This window comes from Cornus florida, unplaced genomic scaffold (assembly GCF_030987335.1).
Source record: "Cornus florida cultivar Cherokee Brave unplaced genomic scaffold, ASM3098733v1 CherokeeBrave_3.0.0_Hap2_Chr02, whole genome shotgun sequence".
Classification (NCBI taxonomy): domain Eukaryota; kingdom Viridiplantae; phylum Streptophyta; class Magnoliopsida; order Cornales; family Cornaceae; genus Cornus; species Cornus florida.
The window spans coordinates 16,403,412-16,424,806 of NW_026775572.1; the positions used below are offsets into that span (position 1 = coordinate 16,403,412).

Sequence of the window (21,395 nt, forward strand, 5' to 3'; positions counted from 1 at the left end):
TCTCAAATACAATAACAAGTATGTAACAAATACCACCCAATCACAAGTTTACCACAATGTCATGAAGTGCAATATGCAAATGTTACTCCCCATTTTCCGAAACATTTCCATTTCAACTTCCAAAATCGTTAGTGTAATCCGACCCAAGGCACCTCCAAGGCGTCACGAATGGAGGGTTGATTAACTATCCACGACCACAAGATACCTCTAAGGCGTCGCATCCGGCCTAGTTAGCTCAACCATGATCACTTTTATAGACTACACTAACACCACGGACCACTAGGCGCCTCCTAGGTGTCCGGTTTTCGCAAACTCCTTTAAAAAAATATTTTCTCCAAAATAATTTCGTTTGTTAAAAAAAAACATTTTTTTTCCCCCTTTCTCTTTCCCAACGAATACATGAATGCGCACGCTTTAATTTATCAATTCAACCATAAGCTTTCATACATTCCATTTACATCATCATCACAATTTAATAGAAATTTATAAGCATTCATTTCTTTTATTTATTTATTTATTTATTGACCATAGCCTCATTTTCTTTCAAAGCAATAAATAAATAAATAAATACATAATCTTAGGACATACAATATGTCAACACCAAACATGCTCAATCACCGTAATAAATCTAGTCATATATATGAATTCAAATAATACATGGAACACATTTAGCATTTTAGTTAAACATGCTTCAACCACAAACTAGATAATCAAAATTAGTATGCTTAGGATCAAATTTAAGGGGCAAAATTCACAAAAAGAGCTAAGAAGTTGTAGATTAGAACACCCCTACCTCAATGGAAGTGAAAACTCCCAAAATCCCCAAATCCAAGCTCGAGAACCCTAGAATTTTGAACTCCCTAGAGTGCACCAAATGATGATTGGCTCCTATCAAATTGAAGGCCTTGACGAGCTTAACAACTTTGCTTCACAATGTTCTACCAAAATCCAAAAGATTAAAACTAGATTAGAGTTTGAAAGTTGCAAAAAGAGAAGAAAAATGAAACTGCCCAGAGGGGAAAGTGATATAGCCGAGAGAGAGAGAGAAGCCCACATTTGTTTAATGGCGTTATGGCCTTTCTGCAATGTTAAAAGCATGGGTGGGGCCCACTTATTTTTTTTTTCTTTTTCTTTTTATAATTATTCTTTTATAACCTAAACACACATTTATATATACATAATAACCCACAACATTACATATATATAAAACAAGTTCATACCTAGAGGAAAAGAAGACTTAAGTGTCCCAAAGCAGGTCTTTGATCATGTGGATCAGGTTATTGGTAGGGCATGATGTTTTTCCCACCTTATTGTTTTTAAATCAGCAGGAGGCTATCCACTATTTTACTCTCTTTAATTTCAAGGGGGTTCCTCTGTATGCTAATAGAAGTGGTAGGGCATTCTGTTTTTCAAGAAATGTACATTTTAGTCTCTATCATTATAAAGTCTAGATGATGAGTTGAAGACTTATCAGTACTTTTGTTGGGAGGCATAACCATGTGATTCCTTATTGCATATGTCCGTCAATGGACCACGTTGAAGAAATTTGATCATTACTCCAATTGAATGCTGACCATATGATATAGTAAGTGCTCTATATATATATGTTCTAACATTAGCTATCCAGTATCCAACTGCCAAAGCTTCTCTTGTTTTGCACAAAGACCTAGAAATCAACTTCTTGCAATTGCTTTTCCAAGAAATCAATTCAGAAAAATCATGGGTATTCGCTTGCCTGGAATTTTTCATGCTAAGCAAGCCATCCGACGCGTTCTCTCAACTCCAGTGGCTAAAGATGTGCCCAAGGGCCACTTCAGTGTTTATGTCGGAGAAACTGAAAAGAAGCGATTTGTTATACCGATTTCATACTTGAAGCATCCTTCATTCCAGAACCTACTAAGCCAGGCTGAGGAAGAGTTCGGGTTTGATCATCCAATGGGTGGTCTTACAATACCATGCAGAGAAGAAACTTTCATTGATCTCACTTGCAGTTTGAATTCATCATAAGCAAGAAGAAAGATGCCAAAATGATGGCTTACCAAATAGGATCAATCTAACACCATTGACTCAATAACCAACCTCTCCAATTTTGAATTATGAGAGTAAATGAGTTTGTTTATTGTAAAACCAATGTAAAGCCCTGTATTATTATTTTTTTCTTGAATAGCTTGACATTTTTTGGGGTTTTTATTAATGGAATAGGTCTTTCAATAAACATACTATTAATACATATGCCCTTTTAATGTTATACATTTGGTTTCATCAATATGATTATGCACTAGCACTTTAGTTGCCAAATGCCAAATCCTTAATGATGATTCACTCTGCGATTACCTTATAAGTTAAAATGAACCAATCACAAGATGGTGATGTTAAGCTGGTGATCACTTCATTACTCTGCCTTTAGTCCTCCCAATCCATTCATCCATTCAAACTAATTTTCCAAATAAAATGCTCAAAATTCCATTAGTCCTTCATTTACCCAATTTTTAATATCTAAAAATACTGCTAGTCCAGTGTAAATTAGTATGGAACAAGAAACCCCTGAAATGATTATGCTGATACAACCAAGACTGATCAGTCATTTGCTAAACAGTTTAACACATTCCTTGAAAAATAGCATTATGGTAAAGTTCAAATGGGGTGGGTAGAAATGAGGACAACTTGTAGGTCACAAGTCACATGGACTTCACGGGGTTTTGCCTTGCAAGTTGAAGTTTTTTTGTGCTTCAGGACATGCTATAATTGTGGATTTCTAGCTGTAACTTTGAATTCTCTAGTTTTCTAGTGTATACATAGAGCTAATATCAAATCAATGCTTGATTGGATTTCTGTTTGAACTTTGAACCCATCCTTCCAGCTCAATGTTCCTAACCACCACTCGCCTTTTGATGCTTATTACAAAAAATAAAATAAAATAAAAGCCCTGCTCTTTTGAGTTTTCAACTACTGGTTTAATAAAAATTCAAATGTAGATACAATTTGAAGTCATACTAATCCCACCTTAGTGTTTAAAATACATGCCGGTGACTATTATGTAACAAGTTCATACCAAGAAGAAAAGAAGACTTAATGTCTCAGAGCAAGTCTTTGATAATGTGGATCAGGTTATTTGGTAGGGCATGATGTTTTTCCCACCTTATTGTTTTTAGTGGTCCTCTTTGTACCAATAGAAGTGGTAGGGCATGATGTTTTTCAGCAAATATAAATTTTAGTGTCTATCATTATAAAGTCTAGATGATGAGTTGAAGAGTCAAAAAAATAGGTCTATTATCAGTACCTTTTTTGGAAGGCATAACCATGTGATACCTCATTGCATTTGTCCTTCAATGGACCTCATTTCTCCATTTGAATGCTGACCATATGATATAGGAAGTGCTCTCTGTATCTATATATATCTGTTCTAAGTTTAGCTATTTAGTATCCACTGCCAAAGCTTCTTTTGTTTTGCACAATTCATAGAAAAAAATTATTTGAAATTACTTTTCCAAGAACAGAAATTCAGTAAAATCATGGGAATTCGCTTGCCGGTTCATGCAAAGCGAGCTTTCCAATGGATTCTTTCAGCTCCAATGGCTACAGATGTGCCCAAAGGACACTTTGCTGTTTATGTTGGAGAAGCTGAAAAGAAGAGATTTGTTGTTCCGATTTCGTATTTGAAGCACCCTTCATTTCAGAACCTACTAAGCCAGGCAGAAGAGGAGTTTGGTTTTGATCATCGGATGGGTGGTCTTACAATACCATGCAGAGAAGAAACCTTCATTGATTTCACTTTGCAGTTTGAATTGCTCCTAGAAAATATAGTTCACATGATAGGAAGATACTAATACCATTGACCCAAAAGCCTCCCTCCAATTTTGAAATAGGAGAAACACTTAGTTGTTTCTTGTAAAATCAATGTAAAGATGTATTATTTATTCTTGAAATATATGGGGATTTGAATCTTTTCATATGTAATTGTTTAGCTTGACAATTTCCTTTTAGTTATTTTTATTTCTATTTTTATTTTTTGTGTTAAAATCAATATAACTGGGTGTGTAAACTTTTTGCAAAGGAAAGAAGAAAAAAGAAAAAATCAAATTAATTTATAAATAAAAGCACAAAATTCAAGATTCCTTTATTAGCCTAATTTTTCTAAAAAATTAGATTGCTAAAGTATCTGGATACTACAGGATCCTTTTTTGGCTAATATTTGAGAAATTATCTGTACACTGAAAAGTATCCGTAATGCTTTTGTTTTTTTACCTCATTTTTGCATCATTTAAAAATCTGGTATTTCTAGCCATGTAAGAGCAGCGACTCCATCAGTGGGTTTTTTTTGGGCAAAAGAGGCCCAAATTTTGAAGATGCAATGCTCCAATGGGAAAAGTGAGTCCCATAAAGAGGCTCTTGGTCCAAGTCTCCAAAAACAAAGAGCCTATTGGCGATTTGCGGCCTGTCATGCGGGCCCGCATCAAATTTTTTTTTCTAAATTTGGATCCAAACAGTGTTTTAGCTCGTAACACTGTTTGGTAAGGCATGTTTGGCCGAAAAAGAAAGGAAAAAATTAATTTTTTTGGCTGATTTTGGTTTTTTTTTTTTTTCCTCAAAATAATTGAACCAAAGAGCTGTCAAGGCACTGTTTGGCTAACACAAATAGTGCCTTAAAGGCTTTTTTGGACAAAAAAAGTCAAAAAAAAATTAGATTAAAGTGTTTTTTTTTTATTATTTTAAATTTGCTTTTTAAAATATTCCTACTGACATATAACCGTTTTAGGTACTATTTGGCTTACCCAAACAGTGCCTTAACGGCTATATTGACACAAAAACTTATTTTTTGAATTTTTTTTTTAAAAAATAATTATATACATATTTATTTATTTTTAAAAAACCTTTTATTGTTTATATAACATGAAAAATATAACCGCTAGAAATATAGTTGTTAGGAAAAAGTTAAAAAATAAATTTTATTTTAAATTTTAAAAATATTAAAATATTAATATTTTTGGAGGGTAAAAATGCACCATTAGAGTATATCCGATAATTAAAATTTAAAAATTCTAATATGCTGATGTGATTATGAAAAATGTTGACGTGATTATAAAAAAAATGCGGAAGTGACAAATTCTTTAAATTCGGAAAGTCCATTGGTGTAGCCCTAAAAATATTGATAGATTATTGAATGTAATGAACAGAAAAAACGCAGTAATATTTAAAAGCTTTTTTATGTCTCAACCACAGGTGTAGTTTACAACTGTATAAGTACCACCACTGCTTTCATTCAAACTCCAGTTGTTTTTTCAATGAGATTAGGGTTTTGGGTTTGCTCATCCAACACCAGTATTCATTCCAGGAGTTGCTGAGCCAAGCTAGGAATATGGGTTTGATCATCCAATGGGCGGTGTCACATGTTTTTTTTTCTTCCAGAAGGTACATCTTCATTAATCTCACTTCTCTCTTCAATGAATTATGAGATTGGGACCCTAAAATAACGCATTTTGTGGAACAGTGACCACCAATTCTTTCAATGTACAATCTTTGGCTTTTTTCTCTCACATTTATCTTATTTAAAGGCAAAAGCGTCATTCAGTTGAATTTTAATTTTTGTACATTATATATTAGTTCATTTTTTTCTCTCATTCATTACTTTGGCATTATCTGTTCCTTAACAAAACCATGTTGAAAACAATTTTTTGCTTAAATTCGAGTCTTCTCTCTAAACTTAATACAAATACATGCATTCACATGCATATATTAATGGACATTTGTTGGAGTATAAGAATAACCAATTTGTGTATACTTGTCTGCTCGTACATCGATTCACCAACACCAAATACATCCTCAGCAACCACCTTTAAACCCATAAACTCTTAACTGAGTTATTTCAAGAACTGCATGACCCTTCAATTGAAGGATGGACTAAGTGCATAGTAAATTTTGTCATTAATTGCATGAAGAAACAACCCCAGAACACAAAGTCTCATACTCATGTTATCTTGCTTGGCAACTCTAGCTTTTCTGAGAGCATCAAAAATGCATCCAAAGTGTTTGATGATATTCCAATGTTGAGCACTGTTTGAAAATGCAGTCTTTTTGGGTTGTGCAGAGGCTAAGCTTGGGCTAAGTTTTTTACACCGCGTAATAGTAACTCTGCTTGATGACTGCACAATCTATGCCTCTAAATTGGCTCCAGAAATTCATTCCAAGAGTTGCTGAGCCAAGCTAAGAATATGGGTTTGTCACAATTTTTTTTCTTTTTCTCAGAAGGTACATCTTCATTAATCCCACTTCTCTCTCCAATGAATTATGAGATTGGGACCCTAAAATAACACATTTTTTGGAACAGTGACTACCAATTCTTTCAATGTACAATCTTTGGTTTTTTCTCCCACATTTATCTAATTTAAAAGCAAAAGGTCACTCAGTTGATTTTGAATTTCTATAGATTACATATTAGTTTATTTTTTCTCTCATTCATTACTTTGGGCATTATATGTTCCTCAACCAAATCATGTTGACAACAAATTTTTTGCTTAAATTGGAGTCTTCTCTTAACTTAATACAAATACATGCATTCTCATGTATATATTAATGCACATGTGTTGGAGTATGAGAGTAACCAATTTGTGTATACTTGTCTGCTCGTACATCGATTCACCAACACCAAAGACTTCCTCAGCAATCACCTTTAAACCCATAAACCCTAAACTGGGTTTTTCAAGTACTGCATGACCCTTCAATTGAAGAATGGACTAAGTGCATAGTAAATTTTGTCATTAATTGCAGAAAGCAAGGACCCTCGAACTTAAACTCATGTTCTCTTGCTTGGCAACTCTAGCTTTTCTGGGAGTATAAGAAATGCATCCAAAGCATTTGATGAAATTCCAATGTTGAACACTGTCTGCAAATGCAGAGTCTTTTTGGGTTATGCATAGGCTAAGCTTGGGATAAGTTTTTTACACCACATAATAGTAACTCTGCTTGTATGCAGTGCACAATCTATGCCTTTAATTTGGCTCCAGAAATTCAGGCCACCCTAAACGGTCGTAAAAGTTCGGTTATTTTCTGGGCATTGTTTGAACAAAGTGGCTATTCTCATGATTTGAAACCGTCTTCTCAAGCTTGACAGTCCAGGGTATTATGTCTTTATGCAGATATTACTGTATGAGATCTATGCAGAGAGTGACTGGATAGAGAAGCCTTCATACTTGTCAAGTTTTGTTTGCATCAAGCAAGGAGGAGAGAGAATTTTCATTTGGTTTTGTTGACCTTAACCAGTTCATATGGTGGAAACATCTATTTTAAAGAAATACTTGGCAAACCCTTGACATGGATCAAACAGACGAGGTGCTTCCACAGATCTCATCCATGCATCATGTTACCACGACCTAAGTCGCACAACTCTTCTAAATTGGTGCCGCTCTCACGCTCCACACGTGCTCCCGCTCTCATGTTCCGGGCGTGCACTTGCTCTTGTCCGCACTATGTGTGACTAAAATGTTGTCACTTTCGCACTTCGCTCTCGCATTAGCTTTGTGCAACTTAGGCTATGACCAGGTGAGAATCTTGAACTAGAATAATATATACAGCCACTTTATGACTGCTTAGTATTTGCATTTACAATTCTTGGATTTTATCTTTTTATGATCTTTTTCTTCTCAAAATGTTTATAAAATATGACTTATATTATGCCAGAAGAGTGGAAGCATCTTGTGTTTATTTATTTTTGGTAAGTCTCCTGACTGGACTCGAAGTTTTCTGTCCTCGCACATATGACCTCATTTGTTAGTCTTAAGGATATCATCTTGTTGGGCTCAATGGGATAGATGACATGTTCCTAAAGGCCCACTTTGCGATTTAAGTAGAAGAAACCCAGAAGAAATAGTTTGTAGTTCCAATAAAATACTTTGAAGGAATAGTCACTCAAATACTGAGTCAGGCTGATGAAGACTTTGGTTCAATCGAGTGGATGATCTAAGAAAAATTAATCCATTATTACTTGAATGACTCACAGAAAAGAAGCAAACACATTTGAACTGGGCTTCATGAGGATTATGAATCTCTAGCAGGACATATTTCAAGTGGGCTTCATAAGGATTTTCCTGGGCTGTTGGTGTCAGAGTACTTTTGATAATTGATACACTAGATTTTCCGTTTGTATTTTATTTTTTCCTTTATCGTCCTTAATTCATTATTTTTCGTGTTTGTTGCATTTCAACATGTCAACTATTACTCCGTGGTTCTGAGATTTGGCATGCTTACATATGTTATCAGTTCAATTGAATTTTCATGTCCAATACCCTGATCATATGCCCAAAGTTTGGATGAGATACATGTGCTAACATTAGTCTCTTTTAGGCGGAAAAGAGTTTAGTAATTTTTCTTGCCATGTTGTTTCTAGTCTTTTGAAGAGCCACTTGATTATCTCTTATCAAGAGAAAGCAATAAAGCCGAAAAAATGTCACTTGAAAAGATTTGGTGAGCTGAAACAAGTTTTAAAGTTCATTGCCCCTGTACAGAGATGATTAATTGGAAGTTTTTTTTGGAAATGGGAACATCATACATGAACTCCTGCAGTTCTTATAGTCAAAACCTGATACCTTAAAATACATAGGCTCTCAGTGTGTTAAATCAGAAAACTTGAGAAATTTGCCATACAATACTGAATGACCCATAAGTATCTCAAAGAGGTTCCTTGGGAGCATTTGTTTCGTTTCAAGCCAATGCAGCTACTAAATTGCTGTCTGAAGATATAGGGCTTCCTGCACTCAAATTTTCATCTTCCTATTGGTTTTTTTAGTAGTTGTTATTGATACGATCTCTCTCAAATAGTAATAGATTCTTGTTTGGTCTCAATGCCCTCTACACTGCTATTTTATATTAAATATGGCTAGTGTTCTGATAATTTTGGATCAAATATTCATGAAAGTACAACATTATCTACCTTGCTGGTCTAAGGATTATATAGTCAACCTATTATCCCTCTGAATTAAGAGCCAAGCTTATGGGGCCTCACTTTTTTAATTTTTTTTTCAGTTTTATGTGTCAAGTAACATTGCCACATGAGCAAGTAACTTGTCTGATCTCATATTTGTTGTGTCATGACACATGTAATACTGTTTATATTTGATCCAAATGGTCCATTGGATATATGTTATAATCAGTAGGCCATGAAAATATACTTTCCACTGGACCTCCATTGTTTGTTCTGTTATAGTGGTCTGGCTAACAAGTTATCTGATATGTACTACAGCACGGAAATATCACATTCTTAGTATTTGTGTTGGGAGGCATAACCATGTGATTCCTCATTGCATAAGTATTTTGTTGACCACACTGTTTTAGTCGTCACCACTCATTCAATATGAGAATGCTGGCCATAGAGCATCTGCTCTAAGGGTCCTGTGTAGGTTGTTGCAAGCAGTGGTAGGGCATGATGTTTTATAAAAAAAAAGTACATTTTACTCCCTCTCCGAATTCTTGATGGTGAGTTGGAAGACAAAACCATGTGATCCTTCATCTGTAACAACACAACCTAAATATTTCTTGACCACTCATTCTACATTTCAAAGGATTTCTTACATGCGCTTGTACCTATATATACACACACATATTAGTGAGTCTACAACCAACACAACTCTTTATCATTTTTCACTCTCAAAGCATTCATTTGTTTTGCAAACTCTTTGTGATCTTTGTCTCTTTTCTTGTTCATACAACATAATGGGTTTCCGCATGCCTCGTATTATTAATGCTAAGCAAATTCTCCGCATGCCTTTTCTGGCAGCAGACCAAGCAACTTCAACAGCTCTAAATGTCCCGAAAGGCTATTTTGCAGTTTATGTTGGAGAGAGTGAAAAGAAACGATTCGTGGTTCCCATATCATACTTGAACCAGCCTTCATTTCAGGACTTGTTAAGTCAAGCTGAGGAAGAATTTGGTTTTGACCATCCAATGGGTGGTCTCACAATTCCCTGCAAAGAGGACATCTTCATTGATATCACTTCTCAGTTGAGCAGATCATGAGACAATTCTATGCATATAGACACAATTTTGTAAAGCAGTAGTCATCATTTCCATATACAAATTTTAACTTTGTACCCATTTTAGATAGGAGATAGGGGATGGAAGAAAGTGTCCCCATGTTTCAAAATATTATATAGTATAGATCGTGTTGTTCTCAGACAACTTCAAAAGCAAATACATTGTTTCATTGAAATCTTTGTTTCTATAGATTTTATAACTACTTTTGGGTACATTTTTTTTATTTATTTCCTAATATAATTTTGTAATTGCATTAATCAGAAAATTCACTGAAAAATAGGGGGAAGTTTATACTTTCAGTGCAATAGGGTGTTGAGATGTCCTCATTTCAACTAAACCTTAGCAGCTTAGCTTAATTTTCACACTGGTCTAGAGAATAACAATCAAAATGTTAAGTAACTGTTTTAAAGCTCACCTCCCGAACATGTACCACTAATATTAGTTTTGCATAGACAATAAAATTAGACTTATGACATTTTCAATTGGCTAAAGCCAAATTTTAATGACGATTAATAATGACATGCTAACTTGATGATCTCTGTATTGTGTCCTTCTTTAGTCCTTTTAATTCACCCTTTGTTCAGATTAATTAACCAAGGAAAAAGTGCAAAAATCATCAGTCATTTATCTTCCTTCTCTATTTGTTTCTGAAGTTCTGGGCAAGAACTAGATCAATTTGGCTAAGATCTGAAAGATGCTGGTCGTTAGGACCTGCAAATTTGGAGTATCTACAGTAATATGGAACGAGAATCCCCTGAAATGGCTACACTTCTTTCAAATAATCACAAATGAGATCAGTCCATTTTTTTTTAGCTGTTTTCACATTTCTCAGAAGAATTTTGGATAAAGTTCAAATGGAATGGCTAGTGATGAGTAGGTCATATTAGTTTCCATGTCTCCATCTGTATATATGCATATGTTACTGGAAGAGAACCATAAACTGCTGCCAGATCTCCATTTGAGCAGAAACTTTTTACTGAGTTTAATTGATATATTTACCAAAAAAAAAAAAAGAGTTTAATTGAAACAAAATATATTTGCTCATAGAATGAAACAAAAAGGATGCTCACCAAAGTTGATATAAATCTATAGAAACAAAGATTTTGAAGAAATAATGTATTTGCTTTTGAAATTGTCTGAGAACAGCATGATCTCTACTCTATAATTTTTGAAACAATGGACCATTTATTTATTTTTCATCCCCAATATCCTCTCTGAAAATCAAAGGTACAAAATTGATATTTGTACATGGAAGTGATAACTACTGCTTTACAAAATTGTGTCTATATGCATAGAATCTTCTCATGATCTGCTGAACTGAGAAGCGATATCAATGAAGATGTCCTCTCTGCAGGGAATTGTGAGACCACCCATTGGATGGTCAAAACCAAATTCTTCCTCAGCTTGACTTAGTAAGTCCTGGAATGAAGGCTGGTTCAAGTATGATATTGGTACCACAAATCGCTTCTTTTCACTCTCTCCCACATAAACTGCAAAATAGCCTTTTGGGACATTAAGAGCTGTTGAAGCTGCTTGGTCAGCTGCAAAAGAAGGCATCCGAAGAATTTGCTTAGCATTGATAATACGAGGCATGCGGAAACCCATTATGTTGTATGAATATATCTCTCTCTGACAAACTAGAAAAGAAACAAAGATCAGGAGGAGTCTGCAGAACAAATGAAAGCTTTGAGAGTGAAGAATGATACGACTTGTGCTGGTTGTAGACTGACTAATATGTGTGTATATATAGATAAAAGGGTATGCAAGAAATCTTCTGAAATGTAGAATGAGTGGTCAAGAAAGATTTAGGTGGGGGGTGAAAGATGATCACATGGTTTTGTCTTCCAACTCATCATCAAGAATTCATAGAGATAAGAGTAAATGTATTTTTTGCCGAAAAACACCATGCCCTACCACTGCTTGCAACAACCTACAAAGGACCCTTAGAGCAGATGTTCTAAGGCCAGCATTCTCAATATCAAACGAGTGGTGAAGAGGAAGAAGAAGCACAGTGGGGCATTGAGACCAAACAAGATTCTATTATTAATTGAAAGATATCATGCCTATAATTACTCTTAAGAAAGTCAAAAGGAAGATTTATAATTTTGAGTGCAGGAACCCCAAGTCTTCAGTCAAAGCAATTATGTAGTAGCTGCATTGTGGCTTGAAATGAAAGAAATGCTTCCAAGAAACCTCGTTGACATACTTGTGGGAAATTGAACTGTAATGAACATGGGAACATATGAATCCAAAGTCATGCTAAAGATGTAGGCATGGAAACTAATATGACCTACTCAGGCTACTCATCAGGAGCCATTCCATCTAAACTTGATCCAAAATTCTTGTGAGAATGTGGTAACAGCTAAAAATAGATGGACCAATCTCATTTGCGATGATTTGAAAGAAGTTCAACCATTTTAGGGATTCCTATTGATACTACAACTTTGTAAGACCCAATGACCAGCATCTTTCAGAAACAAAAAGAGCAGGGTGCATTAAGAGGACTAAAGAGGGACAATATAAAGAGATCATTAAGTTAGCACGTCATTGTTAATCGTCATTAAAATTTGGCTTTTGGCAATTATAAATGAAATAGTCTAATTATATTGCATTTGCAAAATTAATAATATTAGTGGTACATGTTAAGAAGGTGAGCTTTAAACCATTATTGACAAATATATCAGTTTAACAGTATTGCTGTATTGCTCACGCCCCTGCTGCTGGGGACTTGCAGAGGTTCCTAAATAGATTCACATACATGGACTAAGTTTCTGTCTGACGATTTAGGGCTTCCTGCACTCAAATTTTCATCTTCCTATTGGTTTTTTAATTTGTAGTTATTGATACTATCTCTCTCAAGTAGTACTAGATTTTTGTTTGGTCTCAATGCTCCACTACACTGCTATTTTATATATAAAAAATGGCTGATATTCTGATAATTTTGGATCAAATATTCATGAAAGTACAACATTATCTGCCTGGCTGGTCTAGGGATTATATAGTCAACCTATCATCCCTCTGAATTAAGGGTCAAGCTTACAGCCTCACTTTTCTTTTCTTTTTTCATTTGTATGTGTCAAGTAACATTGTCACATGAGCAACTAACTTGTCTGATCCCATATATTTTGTCATGGCCGGTCTACGGATTAATACTGTTAATATTTAATCCAAATGGTCTATTGGATATATCGTATAATCAGTAGGCGACGAAGATATAATTTTCCACTGGACCTCCATTATTTGTTCTGTTATAGTGGTCTGGCTACAAATCATCTAAGATGTAATACAGCACGAAAATATCACATTCTTAGTATTTTTGTTGGGAAGCATAACCATGTGATTCCTCATCACATAAGTGTTTTGTGGACCACACTGCTTTAGTCTTCACCACTCATTCAATATGAGAATGCTGGCCATAGAGCATCTGCTCTAAGGGTCTTCTGTACGTTGTTGCAAGCAGTGGTAGGGCATGATGTTTTACAACAAAAGTACATTTTACTCGATCACCGAATTCTTGATGATGTGTTGGAAGACAAAACCATGTGATCCTTCATCTGTAACACCACCCCCTAAATCTCTCTTGACCACTCATTCTACATTTCAAAGGATTTCTTACATGCCCTTTTATCTATATATACACACACATATTAGTCAGTCTACAACCAACACAACTCTTATCATTCTTCACTCAAGCATTCTTTTGTTTTACAAACTCTTTGTGATATTTGTCTCTTTTCTTGTTCATTCAACACAATGGGTTTCCGCATGCCTCGTATTATTAATGCTAAGCAAATTCTCCGCATGCCTTTTTCGGCAGTAGACCAAGCAGCTTCAACAACTCTAAATGTCCCGAAAGGCTATTTTGCAGTTTATGTTGGGGAGAGGGAAAAGAAGCGATTCGTAGTTCCCATATCATACTTGAACCAGCCTTCATTTCAAGACTTGTTAAGTCAAGCTGAGGAAGAATTTGGTTTTGACCATCCAATGGGTGGTCTCACAATTCCCTGCAAAGAGGACATCTTCATTGATATCACTTCTCAGTTGAGCAGATCATGAGACAATTCTATGCATAAAGACACAATTTTGTAAATCAGTAGTCCATTTCCATTGACAAATTTGTATCTTTTTTGTAGAGAGGAGATTGGGGATGGAAGAAAATGTCCCTGTTTCAAAATATTATAAAGTAGAGATCATGCTGTTCTCAGACAATTTCAAAAGCGAACATTATTTCATTGAAATCTTTGTTTCTATAGATTTTATAACTACTTTTGGATAATTTTTGTTTTAAATTTATTTCCTAATATAATTTTTTAATTGCATTAATTAAGAAAATAACTGAAAAAGAGGGGGAAAGTTATAATTTCAGCGCAATAGGGTATTGAGATGTCCTCATCTCAACTAAACCTTAGCTTAATTTTCACACTGGTCTAGAGAATAACAGTCAAAACTGATATATTTGTGAAGTAACTGTTTTAAAGCTCACCCCCTGAACACCACCAATATGAGTTTTGCATAGACAATAAAATTAAACTATGAAATTTTCAATTGCCAAAAGCCAAATTTTAATGAAGATTAACAATGACATATTGACATGCTAACTTGATCTCTTCTTTAGTCCTCTTAATTCACCCTTCCTTCAGACTAATTAACTAAGGAAAATTGCAAAAATCCTAACTCATTCATCTTACTGCTCTTTTTGTTTCTGAAAAGTTCTGGGCAAGAACTAGGTCAATTTGACTAAGATCTGAAAGATGCTGGGCATTCGGTCCTTCAAATTTGGAGTTTCTATAGTAATATGGAACAAGAATCCCCTGAAATGGTTAAACTTCTTTCAAATCATCACAAATGAGACCAGTCCATGTATTATTAGTTGTTTATCACATCTCTCAGAAGAATTTTTTATTAAGCTCAAATGGAATGACTAGTGATGAGTAGGTCATATTTATTTCTATACCTCCATCTGTAGCATTACTTTGGATTCATATGTTCCCATGTTCATTACAGTTCAATTTCCCACAAGTATGTCAACGAGGTTCCTCGGAACTTGGGGTTCCTGCAGTCAAAATTTTCATCTTCCTTATGATTTCTTGAGATAAATTAGACATGATTTATTTCAATTGGTTATAGTCTTGTTTGGTTTCAATGCCCCACTACGCTACTACTTTATATGAAGTTATGACAGAACACTTCATCTGCCTGGCCGGTCAATGGATTCTAGTCAATCTATCATCCCTCTGAATTTAGGGCCAAGCTTACAGCATCACTTTCTTCCTCTTCTTCTTCTTCTTCTTCTTCTTCTTCCTCTCTCTCTCTCTCTCTCTCTATATATATATATATATATATATATATATATATATATATATATATAATTTATGTCTGAAGTAGCGATGTCACATGAGCGGCTAACTTGTCTGATCCCTTATCTTTGTAAAATGTTATCTGCATATCAGACCCTGTTGTTTAATATTTGATCCATTTGGTCTAGTGGATATATGTTATAATCAGTAGGCCGGGAATATATAATTACCAGTGGACCTTCATTGTTTGTTCTGCTATAGTGACCTGGCTAACAATTTATTCAAGATGTATTACAGCACGACAATGTCACATTCTTACTATTTTTGTTGGGAGGCATGACCATGTGATACCACATCCCATATGTATTTTGTGGACCAACTGCACTAATCTCCTCACCACTCATTTGATATTGAGTATGCTGGTCCTCTGTAGGTTGTTGCAAGCTGTGGTAGGGCATGATGTTTTTCAACAGAATTGCATTTTTTTCTCTATCACTATGAATTCTTGTTGATCAGTTGGAAGACAAATCCATGTGATCCTTCATCAATCACAACACCACATGAATCTTCCTTGACCACTCATTCTACATTTCAGAGAATTTCTTACATGTCCTTTTATCTATATATACGCACACATCAGTCATTCTACAACCAACACAAGTTTTATCTTTCTTCACACAAAGCTTTTCATTTGTTCTGCAAACTCTTTGTGATCTTTGTTTCTTTTCCAGTTCATACAACATAATGGGCTTCCGCATGCCTCGTATTATTAGTGCTAAGCAAATTCTTCGGATGACTTCTTTGGCAGCAGACCAAGCAGCTTCAACAGCTCTAAATGTCCCAAAAGGCTATGTTGCAGTCTATGTTGGAGAGAGTGAAAAGAAGCGATTTGTGGTCCCAATATCATACTTAAACCAACCTTCATTCCAGGACCTACTAAGTCAAGCCGAGGAAGAATTTGGGTTTGATCATCCAATGGGCGGTCTTACAATTCCCTGCAGAGAGGACATCTTTATCAACCTGACTTCTCAATTGAGCATATCTTGAGATTGGATGCTATGTACATATGTTACTAAACACAATTTTGTAAAGCAGGAGTCACCAATTTCATGCACAATTTCAATCTTGTTTTTTTATTTTCACAGGAGAGGTTTGGGATGGAAGAAAAAATTCTCCCAATTTCAAAATATTATATATATATATTCATTGAAATCTTTGTTTATGTCCATCTTTTTTCTTTTATTCAATTAGCACACAGATCTTTTCCATAAACTATGCTGGCAAGAATTTTTTGCAGCAGTATGGTCCTCTTCTCTCTCTTTTTTCGGTTAATACGGTTCTTGTCCCTTGATATATACATATATCATATATGCTTGTAAGCATACATATAATTGAGCAAAGTCTGTATGCATTACACATGATTCAATTGTAATTGCATTAATCAGGAACATCACAAAAAAAGAGGGGAAAAGTTATAATTTCAGGGCAATGGGGTTCTGAGAGGTCCTCATCTCAACCAAACCTTACCCTATTTGAACACTGGTCTAGACTCTAGCGGATTGCAGTTGAAACTTGAAACTGATATATTTGTGAAGTAACTGTTTTAAAGCTTACCTGAGCATGTACCACTAATTAGTTTTGCATAGACTGTTATTTTCAGTAGAGCTGATTTAGGTATCTTCCATATTTATTGTTAGTAATTCTTTCGATTATAAATATTTCTCTCTTCAACCTTTAGGCCCAGTTTGGTTGGAAGGTATTGGAAGGAAAGAAAAGAAAGGTAATGGAGGGAAATCAAATATTGTGTTTGGTGTGAATTTTTAAAGGAAATGAAGGGATTAGGAAGGAAACAAATTATAGATGATGTGTTGGTTTTGTTATCTTCTAAAAATGAGAGTAAATGGAAGGAGACGAAAGGAAATGCTAGTTTTTTTTGTATAATAAAATTTTGTTAATACTAAATTTATCCTTATTTTTATAGAAAATAAAAGTTATAAAAAGAAACTTTCCTTTCTTTTTTTATTTCCTTTAAAAATCAACCAAACACAATAAGTGATTAATTATATTCTCTCATTCTTTTTCTTTTCTTTTATCTCTAAACTAATATTATCATTTCTGATCAATATAATAATGTGATATATTTAAATATTTTACTAGGCTTGACAAATAAAATAATTATTAAAAAGATAAAATTAATAATTATTGTTGTAAAAAGGTAAAATTATTAAAAACCTCCGAAAAATCCAACGGTTATAAGGATGGGTGTAATTTAACTAAAGTTTTCCCAAATTTTGATGTCCCAGCAACAGTTAAAAGTGAAAAATAAAAAACAAAAATCACACTCACACACACACACACACACACACACACACGGTGTACACACCAAAACCCCAAAAAAAACACCCTATAATCCTCTCATCCCTCATTTCTCCTCAATAGCGAAGTTAGGGTTACAAAATTGGGGTTTGAGCCCAACACACAAAAAAAATAAAAATAAAAATAAAAATAAATAAATCAATAAAACCCCAAAACAGGCCCTATAATCCTCTCATCCCGATATCTCGTCAACAGCAAAGTTAGGGTTACAAATTTGGGTTTAAGCGAGGAGTCAAGTAGCGCGAAGTAGAGCAGCGGCCGATTTCACCGGTAAGGCTTTTTGCTGTTTTTTTTGCCCCTTCTCTTTTCTCTCTCTCTCTCTCTCTCTCTCTCTCTTATTATTATTATTATTATTATTTTCCTTCTTTTTGGATCGGCAATACAAACAGATCAGTTTTTTGAGAGAAAGAAGAGAGAGAATCATTATTATCGAGTAAAAACAGATCAGTTACGCACGCTGCCTTCCCTCTAAATATATAGATATACAAATATATGAATGTATGTACTTTCTACAAGAAAGATCTTGATGTTAGGAATTTTTCTACGAAGAGAGAAATCAAATTTGGGAGTAAAAATATCGATAAAGTATCAAAGGAATTTTTAATTCTTGCTAGTCTTTTTGGTCAATGGTTGTTTCAGTGTCCGAAGATTTTAATTCCAGTGTATTTATCTTGAATATAAGGATTCTTATTCTTATTTTATTTTTTGTTGAATTGATTTTTTTATTTAATTGAAGGAAAAAGATAAAGATGGGTCCTGAGGGCTGTGACATTCCTAAGCCTGAGAAGCAAGAATGCAATGCAATTGAATTGGAAAGGCTCTACAGGGGTCTTGACATTATTGACGAGAAGCCTGAGAAGCAAGAATTTAATCCAATTGACTTGGAAAGGCTCTACAGGGATCTTGACATTGTTGACGTTAAAAGTCTCTATAGGAGAGTCGAGCTAATGGAAGATCAGATGAAGTTAATAGACTTGAATTTAGTGTATATCACCAAGGAAGTGCAAAAGGAGTTTTTGAGGAGGACTGGAGGTGGAGTTTACGCCACACCGGAGTTATTGAGCTTGACTAGAAAAGCATTTGCCGGACTTGACGGGACCAATCATGATGGCTGATGATGATGATGATCACGGGACTGAGCACTGCGAGGAGGATAGGGATGCTGAGGTTGGTTAAGTGGCTCATTCATTGTTTTTTTGTTTTTCAGTAATATAACTTTTACTGCTTTATTTTATTATTTTGGTATGCATTTATGTGGTGTTTCTATCTTATTTGGGTTTAGAATTTGGTTGCCGCAGCAATAAGAAAAGTAGTTATGATTAAAATGCCATTTGTGTTTGAATTTAATGAGAAAGAAGCTTGTGCTAAATTCTGCAGAACCCTATGGTAAAAAAATGGGTCAAGGCTATTATTGGAATTTAGCAGTGAAAGGAGACTACTTTATCTTTATCTTTCTTGGGTTATTAAAATCTTTGAAGCTGTTAATGTTTTCAATGTTTCTGAGTAGTAGATTTGTTAAAACAAAACATCATGCAAGCAAACATGACTTCAATGTAGTGTCTTTGTTAATCTGCAACATAATTTTACCTTGTAGGTTGTTGCAAGAAGTGGTAAGACATGATGTTTTTCAACAATAATAGTATATTTTTTCTCTATCACTATGAATTTTTTATGATCAGTTGGAAGACAAAACCATGTGATCCTTCATCAATCACAACACCACATAAATCTTCCTTGACCACTCATTCTACATTTCAGAGGATTTCTTGCATACCCTTTTATCTATACACACACACACACACACACACATTTCTGAATCTACAACCAACACAAGTCTCGTCATTCTTCACTCTCAAAGCTTTCATATGTTCTGCAAGCTCTTTGTGGTCTTTGTTTCTTTTCTAGTTCATTAGACAGATATATTCATACAAAATAATGGGTTTCTGCATGCCTCGTATCATTAATGCTAAGCAAATTCTTCGGATGCCTTCTTTGACAGCTGACCAAGCAGATTCAACAGCTCTAAATGTCCCAAAAGGCTATTTTGCTGTTTATGTTGGAGAGAGTGAAAACAAGCAGTTTGAGATTCCAATATCGTACTTGAACCAGCCTTTGTTCCTAGACTACTACTAAGTCTAGCCTAGGAAGAATTTGGGTTTGATCATCCAATGGGCGGTCTCACTATTCGTTGCAGAGAGGACGTCTTCATTGATATCACTTCTCAGTTGAGCAGATCATGAGACAATTCTATGCATATAGACATAATTTTGTAAATCAGTAGTCATCATATCTGTATACAAACTTGAATTTGGTACCTTTTATTTATTATTATTATTTTCCAGCTGGGAGATTGGGATGAAAAAATTGGCCCTTATCAGACAATTTCAAAAGCAACATTATTTCTTCAAAATCTTTGTTTCTATAGAATTTATATCTACTTTGGTGTGCATTTTTTTTGTTGTATTCTTTAAGCAAATATATTTTGTTTCAATTAAACTCAGTTAGCGAGAAATTTCTCCAAAAGGAGATCTGCAGCAGTTTAGGGTTCTCTTCCAATATCATCTCTTGAGCCTACACAAGTCTGTCCAATCAGGAAGGTAGAGGGAAAGAGGTCAATTTTTGTTGAAGCGTCAACATTGTTTGACAACATTCTGATGATGAAATCGATGCCAGTGACAATTACTTGTTTATACAGTGTCTGTCTTTTAGACTGAGGGACTAATGTTGGTTCAGGGAAAAAAATAAATACCATGTTTACCTTAAAGAGTTATTGAATCAGTTATTGGCAATTATCAAAGATCCAAATCTTATGTTGTGTCGTGATATATAAAGTGCTGATACATGTGCATGTGTTAAGCAATAGTAGTGTATAGTTTTTTTAATCCAAATAGAATTAGGAATAAATGATAATCAGTGGGCTGCAAACACATAACAATTTCAAGCTGACCTCTATTGTTTGTTCTGTTTAAGGTGATGATGGGCCAACACAATTTGCCACAAAAAATTGAAAATTGCACCAACTCTGACTCCATTCAAGTCCATAGTTGTTATTTGAGAGAGAAGAATTTAACACATACACTAATGGCTGGCTGGTTTTGTGCTCGACCTGGTCAACCTCTCATCTCATCCAATTTTAGGGACCATGCGAACTTGCAAGGAACATCGTCACAAGAGCAGCTTACTTCTTAATTCCCATGTTAGGCGGTGCCACAACATAGCACAGCAACTGTGCCCTTTATGTTTATTTGATCTCAAACCCTAACAAATATGCATGACCTGTATTGATTTATAGTTCTGTTATAGTAATAGGCCATGACAAGTCATTCGCATATCCATTGTTTGTTCTGTGATAGTGATAGGCCATGAGAAGCCACCCACATATTCATTGTTCGGAGGTGCCATAACATACACAACAACTGTGACCTTTATGTTTATTTGATCTCAAACCTAATAAATGCATGGCCTGTATTGATTTATAGTTATAAGTAGTAGGCCACATTTTTTCAACTTCCTCTCCATTGTTTGTTCTGTTATGGCAATAGGCCATGACAAGGCACACGCATATCCACATATCCATTGTTTGTTATGTTACATCAAGAGAAATTTTCATGTTCTCTCTGTTGGGAGGCATAGCCATGTGATGCCACATGAAATATGTCTTTAATGGACCACAGTGCACTACTCTCTCAAGTCTTAACC

General features: G+C 34.8%; 6 protein-coding genes and 1 long non-coding RNA gene across 7 annotated transcripts; 6 read left to right on the top strand and 1 right to left on the bottom strand.

Annotated features, from left to right (window-relative positions):
• The first annotated feature begins 1,644 nt into the window (after positions 1-1,644).
• LOC132293904 (auxin-induced protein X15-like) lies at positions 1,645-2,230 on the top strand. The gene has a single exon (XM_059791557.1). The coding sequence runs from the start codon at positions 1,720-1,722 to the stop codon at positions 2,005-2,007; it is 288 nt and encodes a 95-aa protein (XP_059647540.1). The 5' UTR covers positions 1,645-1,719; the 3' UTR covers positions 2,008-2,230.
• Positions 2,231-3,512: 1,282 nt separating this feature from the next.
• Positions 3,513-3,827, top strand: LOC132295713 (auxin-responsive protein SAUR21-like). The gene has a single exon (XM_059794004.1). The coding sequence runs from the start codon at positions 3,513-3,515 to the stop codon at positions 3,825-3,827; it is 315 nt and encodes a 104-aa protein (XP_059649987.1).
• Positions 3,828-7,599: 3,772 nt separating this feature from the next.
• Positions 7,600-10,208, top strand: LOC132293894 (auxin-induced protein X10A-like). The gene has a single exon (XM_059791548.1). The coding sequence runs from the start codon at positions 9,463-9,465 to the stop codon at positions 10,003-10,005; it is 543 nt and encodes a 180-aa protein (XP_059647531.1). The 5' UTR covers positions 7,600-9,462; the 3' UTR covers positions 10,006-10,208.
• An 894-nt stretch (positions 10,209-11,102) lies between these two features.
• On the bottom strand, positions 11,103-11,754 carry LOC132293899 (auxin-induced protein 15A-like). Its single transcript, XM_059791553.1, has one exon. The coding sequence runs from the start codon at positions 11,626-11,628 to the stop codon at positions 11,326-11,328; it is 303 nt and encodes a 100-aa protein (XP_059647536.1). The 5' UTR covers positions 11,629-11,754; the 3' UTR covers positions 11,103-11,325.
• Positions 11,755-13,526: 1,772 nt separating this feature from the next.
• LOC132293896 (auxin-induced protein 15A-like) lies at positions 13,527-14,261 on the top strand. The gene has a single exon (XM_059791550.1). The coding sequence runs from the start codon at positions 13,777-13,779 to the stop codon at positions 14,077-14,079; it is 303 nt and encodes a 100-aa protein (XP_059647533.1). The 5' UTR covers positions 13,527-13,776; the 3' UTR covers positions 14,080-14,261.
• Positions 14,262-15,759: 1,498 nt separating this feature from the next.
• On the top strand, positions 15,760-16,542 carry LOC132293897 (auxin-induced protein X10A-like). The gene has a single exon (XM_059791551.1). It carries the CDS (start codon positions 16,065-16,067, stop codon positions 16,365-16,367), a length of 303 nt encoding a protein of 100 aa, XP_059647534.1. The 5' UTR covers positions 15,760-16,064; the 3' UTR covers positions 16,368-16,542.
• Positions 16,543-17,539: 997 nt separating this feature from the next.
• Positions 17,540-20,106, top strand: LOC132293906 (uncharacterized). The gene is made up of 3 exons (XR_009477929.1): positions 17,540-17,966; positions 18,433-18,863; positions 19,696-20,106. It is a non-coding gene; the product is annotated as an uncharacterized LOC132293906 (long non-coding RNA).
• Positions 20,107-21,395: the final 1,289 nt, after the last annotated feature.